Source organism: Poecilia formosa, unplaced genomic scaffold (genome assembly GCF_000485575.1).
Source record: "Poecilia formosa unplaced genomic scaffold, Poecilia_formosa-5.1.2 Scaffold2352, whole genome shotgun sequence".
Taxonomy (NCBI): domain Eukaryota; kingdom Metazoa; phylum Chordata; class Actinopteri; order Cyprinodontiformes; family Poeciliidae; genus Poecilia; species Poecilia formosa.
The window spans coordinates 1,049-8,488 of record NW_006802291.1 but is presented as its reverse complement, the minus strand read 5'-3'; the positions used below and the strand labels follow the sequence as shown (position 1 = coordinate 8,488).

At 37.7% G+C, this 7,440-nt stretch overlaps 1 protein-coding gene across 1 annotated transcript; it reads right to left on the bottom strand.

Moving 5' to 3' along the window:
• Positions 1 to 295: 295 nt before the first annotated feature.
• On the bottom strand, positions 296 to 5,863 carry LOC103133191 (ankyrin repeat and BTB/POZ domain-containing protein BTBD11-A-like). Its single transcript, XM_007544963.2, has 3 exons — positions 5,623 to 5,863; positions 2,541 to 2,693; positions 296 to 489 (listed from the first exon to the last, which is right to left on the bottom strand). The coding sequence occupies exons 1-3, from the start codon at positions 5,808 to 5,810 to the stop codon at positions 318 to 320; spliced, it is 513 nt and encodes a 170-aa protein (XP_007545025.1). The 5' UTR covers positions 5,811 to 5,863; the 3' UTR covers positions 296 to 317.
• Between the last annotated feature and the right edge of the window lie 1,577 nt (positions 5,864 to 7,440).

Genomic DNA, 7,440 nt, shown 5'->3' with positions numbered 1-7,440 from the left:
TATGTTTGAGTAAAATGAACATTGTTTTTTTATTCAATGTCTCTCAAATTCCAAGCAAAAATTTCATATTAATTTGCAGAAAATGAGAAATGATCAAAATAACGAAAAAGATGCAACCTCAAATAATGCAAAGAAAACAAATTCATACTCATTCAGAAACTACAATACTGATGTTTTAACTCAGGAAGAGTTCAGGAATCAGTATTTGGTGGAATAACCAGGAGGTTTTCAATGGGGTCCAGTGCAGTGGGCTCTTAAGAAGGGTTACGTGTGTGTGTGTGTGTGTGTGTGTGTGTGTGTGTGTGTGTGTGTGTGTGTCACACCTGTTCGCTCATGCTGTTGATCCCGTCGGGCCCCAGCAGGTTGACGGCCTGCTTGACCAGATCCGTCCGGCCGCAGTTGAGCATCCTGAAGCCCAGATCCTGCAGGAACTTGGCCTCGGTGGAGGCTGCGTCCAGCTTCCGGGTGGCGCAGAAACAATCTTCGGCTCTGCAGATGGAGGCGGCAGATACATTATCGTGACTAAGTGGGGGCTTATCTCAGAAATGGATTTGGGGAATCAGTGGGCATTCATCTCCCCAAAGGACGCCGGGAGAGAGCGGGAATGATTATTGCTCAGCTTTTCCCGGCTTAAACCAGAACCTAGTCCATACGCATCGAGCTGTTTACACTCAGAAACGACTCACTCATATCTGAGCCAAGTGCTCAGTCTTCTGCCTCCTCCAGGTGAGGCTTCTGCTGCGACTCGTTTTCTCTCTCTAATGACTCTTAATTGACGCTGCGAACAGCTGCTGCTGATCCGGTTCTCAACAGGGTCGCAGGGAAACCTCTTCACAATATTATTCTGATTCTACCTGACAATTATATGTGGCATTTTGAAAAGAGATGCTAATTGGTAACAAACACCTTCGCCGTTCTGTTTGTTTCATCTCCGCAGATGTTTGAAGTGGAAGGACTGTTAGCCCATGACTCTGTGATAAAATCCTTAAAATCATTGATTTATGCATGAGACAAAAGCTTAGCAGATTTTTGATTTTCTGTCTACAATACTGATGTTTTAACTCAGGAAGAGTTAGACGCATTTGTGAGAAAATGTTTTTAAAATAGCAACTGCAGCTTAGATGGCTGCTGGTCCAACTGAAAAATTAAAATATCTCCATTTGTGCATTAAAACTTTGTTTTTACTATTTTTTCAAGATAAAAGGGATTCTGAGTAAAAACAACATGGTTCGTTCTTTTTTGCAAACAATTAAACAATTTTCCAACTGTTTTGTTTTCATTTAGCAACCAAACCAAAACTGAAGAGTCATTCGTAACAATATTTTGTGAATTGTTTCTTGTGTTACAGTGTGATGCTAAAACCAGCAGGTCACCAAACAACCTTGAACAAATAAACTGAACTCACTGATTACATTTTTATAAATCTATACGCTGATGATATTCGGCTGATGCTGCGTTCACACCAAACGCGAATTGAGAGTCATTCTGGTTTACGTTCAGAGTCTGCGTGGAGGCTCTGCCCTGCGTCGCGTTTCCAGGACAATCTGAAGCGTTTGGCGGGCGTACAGGCGTTCGCCGCTCGATGTGGGGAATCAACCAATCAGAGAGACTCCGCTACGTCTCTCTGGTGCATTTTCCGACGTAATCTCAGGGGAAAAAAACCCATGGAGGATAAAGTAATTGTGGCTGTTTGCTTTCGTCCTATAATCTACCAAAAATCACAGTTACAGAGACAGGACTCTTCAGTTTTGGTTTGGTTGCTAAATGAAAACAAAACAGTTGGAAAATTGTTTAATTGTTTGCAAAAAAGAACGAACCATGTTGTTTTTACTCAGAATCCCTTTTATCTTGAAAAAATAGTAAAAACAAAGTTTTAATGCACAAATGGAGATATTTTAATTTTTCAGTTGGACCAGCAGCCATCTAAGCTGCAGTTGCTATTTTAAAAACATTTTCTCACAAATGCGTCTCTGTACAGTTCACAGACAGAAAATCAAAAATCTGCTAAGCTTTTGTCTCATGCATAAATCAATGATTTTAAGGATTTTATCAAAGAGTCATGGGCTAACAGTCCTTCCACTTCAAACATCTGCGGAGATGAAACAAACAGAACGGCGAAGGTGTTTGTTACCAATTAGCATCTCTTTTCAAAATGCCACGTATAATTGTCAGGTAGAATCAGAATAATATTGTGAAGAGGTTTCCCTGCGACCCTGTTGAGAACCGGATCAGCAGCAGCTGTTCGCAGCGTCAATTAAGAGTCATTAGAGAGAGAAAACGAGAAAAGGATCAGGAAGGAAGTTGGGATGTCGGATAAGTTATAACTTTTACTATTTGAAAATAATTCCCACACATATTTAAATAAACATATTTATTTAGAGGAAACATGCAGAAGACGGTGGGAGAGTTTGCGGTACACGTCTCCTCTCTCGCAGCGTGAGAAATCCAATCAGGTTTTAACCAGAACCAGTGAGAAATTTGCTCAAAGAGCCAGGAGCCGAAGCCCGTACGGCGTATTTGGACTTTGTTTTCGGTCTTACTTGATTTGCCGCGGCTCGCAGTCCACCCCGGGCAGCAGCAGCCTGGCGGCCTGTCTCACATCGTCGCTGTCGACGGAGAAGCTGCGTCTGTGTTCGGTGTGGGCGACGGCCACACGGATCCACTCCATCAGCGGAGGCAGAACCAAGAACGGCCTGCAGAGCAGAACAGGGTTCAGTAATGATTAGCATCAGTCATTTCAGAGTCAGATTACATTAAATTTGACGAGGGTAATGATTTGTTCAGCAGCTCTGTGCGAGTAAGTTACACTCGTTACACAATTTCAGTGTAGAAATATTAATAATTTACACCATTAGCTAAAATCCCAGCCTGGCGTAAACAGTTAATAGAGATGTTGGTTCCCTTTGAGGCTCAAACTAAACTCATTAAAGATGTCCTGATAGATATTAGAGAGGCAGCAACACAAAATCAATACTTAAAATTTATTACAGGGACAATTCAGAGCTGAAAGAGATCTAGGAGCGGTAACCTCCCTAAGTGCTGTTATTACCCTCATTTATCACAAAGAGCAGTGGCCTGACTGATAAATGATGTGTGCATTCTTCATAATTTATTATAAAAGTGTGTTTTTTAGATTAATCAATCTAAAAATAACCCACGCGCGCTCTGCCTGCGCCGTGTTTCTCCTCCTGCAGGGAAACGTCAGCAGAGTGATTTTATCTGACGCAGGATAAAACCAGGGGCGTCAGAAAGGGAAAGGATTCAGATTTCTGTGGGAAGTCAACTTAAACTATATTTCACCTCTTTAAAACAGCAGTGATGGATGGAAACAAAGCAGTAGTGTAAATTAAAAGTATTTACAGTTTATATTCTGTAAAAAATATATATATATCACCTTTAACTTTGATCAAATTGAGCTTTAAATTCACTTGGTTTGGAAAATTCCCTTGTTTCATTTAAGCAAATTTTTGCACCACTTCGATGGATGCCGATTCTTTTAATGAAGATTTTTGCTTTTTTACTTTTTATTAGTTTATCTATAATGGTAGAACACTTTAGTCGTGTGTAAACAGCTTTTTAAACCTAATTATGATTCATTTATTCACATTTATAATAATAAAAAACATCTATATTCATATGTATCGTTATCGCTTAACTCCATTTCACATAAATTGTACTTAAATTTAATTCGCTGCACTTTTTCATGTCAGTATTCAATAAACTTTTGTAAGTACGCAACGTTCAGATTATCTGACCTTCAGAAACAACATCCACATGTAATTACAGAGTAAAACCTTAAAGTTATCCAATATGGTAAATTAAATCACAAAACTCTAATCTTATCCATCAAAAAGTCATCGCTGTAATACCATTTAATAATTAAGCATCTAGTCTAGTCTACATTTCAATTATTTTTTTAAATAAATCAATGAACACTCTGCAGTTCTTTTGCAAATGTAACCTTGCCTCTCCTATTTAGTTTCAATTGAACTTTTTCATCATATTTAATCACTTTGCTTGTCATCCTGCAGATTCATTCAGGTCCTTGCTGCTCGTCTCCAAGCTTTCAGCTGAATGCTAAGCAGAGTTTTGTCTCAGAGGGATGGAAACTCTGCTGACGTGTCACTCCGCCTTGACATTCCTCACGTTCCCAAGGGTCGCCCCGATGGAGTTTCAGCGTTCCTCGGCGAGGAAGAACGCGAGAAAGATGTTGGAATATCTGTCCATCAAGAAGCTGCAGGCTTTGGCAAGAGTCAGCGCTGACCGGCCCACGCTGCTGGAGCAAATATCTTCAGCAAGAACGTAGAAATGTAGGTTTTTATTGTGAGCCTGTACTCAGCTTGGCTGGAAGGTTAAAAGGACAGATGCAAAAATCGACTCAGTTGCCAGAAGTCATATTAGTAAATCTGAATCTGTTAAATATCTTATCATTTCATTCAGGGGTGTTAAAGTTGAGACTCAGCTAAAAGTTTCAGGACTAGAAACCAGCACTTCTGCTCCACAGTGTAAATCGTAACTTTGTATTTAACTGAAAAAGACGAGCGGACACAACGTGACTTTGGCCGCAGTTTAGTTGAACTCAATTAAACGACGATGTGTTAAGAACAAGAACTCGCCAAAGAACTCAGACATTTTGAGATTAATCAAAAAAATCCTAATTTGCTAGATTTTTTTTTTGTTGAAAGTTTGAGATGAGGCACAGAAATTTTTGAGAAAGAAACTTGGAAATTTCTGAATTTTTTTCTAGCAAATTTTCAAACTTTTAACTCTAAGAAATTTCCTTTTTTTCATTTAATTCCTGAGATCAATCTAAAAACATCAAAGTTTTTTCTATCAAATATTCAACTTTTGACACTCAGAAATGTTCTATTTTTTCCATTTAATTCCTGAGGTCCATCTAAAAACATCTGAATTTTTAACTTTTCAAACTAAGATTTCTATTTTTTTTTCCATTTAATTTATTAGATTAATATAAAAGTATCTGAGTTTTTTCTAGCAAGTTATTGACTTTTGACATTCAAAAATTTCCTAATTTTTCAATTTAATTTCTGAGATTGGTATAAAGATATCTGAGTTTTCTCTAGCAATTTTTGATGTATGACACCAATAAATTTCCGTTTAATCTCCAATTTTAATTTAAAAGTATCTAAGGCTATTTGTAGCAATTTTTTTTTACTTTTGACATTCATAAATTTTCTTATTTCTTCTATTTAATTCCTGAGATAAATCTAAAAACACCAGAGGATTGTTTTAGCAGATTTTTGACTTTTCAATCTTAGAAACTTCCTTGTTTATTCTAGGAAATTTCTAAGATTTTCTAGAGGAAATGTTCTTTTTTCAGCGAATTCTGTGGTGTACAGTGAGCAATAAATTTGGATTTAAGTGAATAAATTAAGTGGATTTAACTTATGTTTTCACATAGTTACAATACATTAAATAAAAACCAAACATTTTAAGTGAAGTCAGCACTGTTTTTCTGTCTTGGCCGACATTAAACATCAAATATCTGCATCGTTTTGGAAATAAAAAGCGAGTTGGTGCAGCCCGACTATCTCTCGTTAAGTAATTTCACAATAATAATAATAATAATAATAATACCTGAAAGGTAAGTGAGCGTCTCACCTCTCGGTTTGTAGGGTGACTTTGGACGGCTCCACGTTGGGGTTCTCCCACTCCATCTGTGGGCAGTGCATGAAGTAACAGAGGGTGTAGAGCGCTTCGGGTTCCCAGTGGACCGTGGAGCTGCTCTTCTGGTGGACCGGCGTCCCGTTGCTCGGGTTCTTGATGTGTAACGGCTGCAGGTGATGCATGGCCCGGGAAACCAAATCACCTGGAAAACATGACAACAATCAGCCTCGTTCATTAAAACCGAGCCGTAAATCGCAGGTTTAGTTGACGTAAAAAGGAAATGCGCTCCCCTGATACACAAAGCCCGTCTATTGATTAAGCCACCATGTGCCCACGCTGTCTTGAGTGGAAAATTGCTGTCTTAAGAGCCATCCTACACACATAAGCTCTGATTTTCTCCTTTGTTCAGTTTCAGTTTCGTTCAGTTCATTTATCCTGGGTCAGTTCACAGCAGAAATATTTCACTTAATAACCAGCAAAGCTTATTTAAAACGCGCAGGAAATTGTCTAATTGTTTGATTTAGAGTATTTCTAATTGCTTGAGTGGAGAATTTAGGTAAGTTTTGTTAAAGTGGTGATTCAGATTGGGAAGACTGATTTAACCCCACTGGGCAACATTTTTACAGTGTAACTCTGAAAAAACTAAATATCTCATTTCAATCTTGCAATTCTGAGACAAACAAGATGAACTGAACAGATTTATTTTAATTATTGACACTTTTTTTTTTTTTAACTAACTAACATCCGGCTGAGTGGTGAAGATTAATATAATATATACAGAAGGCAAAATTACAGAAAAACATGATAAAAAATTCATGAATCAATGTTTTAACAGCTGTTAAACTTTAGACGTGTTTTAATTAAAGTGGGTTTAAAAATGTAACTTTTGTATAGGTACAGTCCGTTTTTATCCAAGAAAATCAACAATATCTCCAAAAATCACAGGGATTATCATTTAATCCTAAAAGGCAGGGATGTCAAACTTATTTTAATTTTGGGTTATATAAAAAATCTGAATGTTCTTGTGCCAGAATATATTTATTCAACTTATTCTGTTGTAAATATCTCTATATGTGTGTTTCTCTAGCGTTTTTTGATTTTTTTTTGTGTTTTTTACAGATTCTGTGGTGCTAATTTAGAAATGTTTGTAAGGAATTTCTACAATATTTACGATGATGCATGTCATTAAATGTGACTTTGATCAATTTTGACAGAAATTTGAGGCAAAGTCAGAAAAACTGTGGAGATTTGTTGATTTTGTGTGAATTTTGCAGATTTGTGAAGAACTCACTGATGTAATTTGGAGTCTAGAGGGCCACATAAAAAGCTACAGCGGGCCAGATTTGGCCCCCAGGCCTCGAGTTTGACACATCTGCAACCACAGAGTTTGAATACAGATTTTTTCGTCTGCATGATATTTTATTTATTGCTTGAAGCACGATTTAATTCCAGCTGAGTTCGTGCCCAGCAGGAGTGAAGAATGAGGGGAAGAATATTTTTAAAAAGCGGATTTCAGAGGAGGTGTGAAATTCAACTTTTAAAATTTGGCCCATCCACGGCACAGAAGCAGATATTTAGCACTGACGTTCAGCATAATGCTCAGATTCACAGCGTTCACAGCTGTGATCGATCAGGTCATTAGTGATGCATTTAAGAATAATGATTAAAAGGCTGCAAGAGGGAAAATATTGCAGAGTCAGGCTGTAGGGTTTATTTCGCAGATAAATGTATTCCTCTGTTGATCTAATTATTCATTCAGTTTACTGGAACATTGGAGCTTTCTGTTTCTGTAAGGAATACAAACAAGGAGAA

Coding starts and splice junctions, on each gene's coding strand:
- LOC103133191 (XM_007544963.2), bottom strand. CDS start 5,810: ATGCATCACCTGCAGCCGTTACACATCAAGAACCCGAGCAACGGGACG. Junction 2,694..5,622: donor GTCACCCTACAAACCGAGAG/GTGAGACGCTCA, acceptor TCTGCTCTGCAG/GCCGTTCTTGGTTCTGCCTC. Junction 490..2,540: donor TGCGAGCCGCGGCAAATCAA/GTAAGACCGAAA, acceptor CTCCATCTGCAG/AGCCGAAGATTGTTTCTGCG.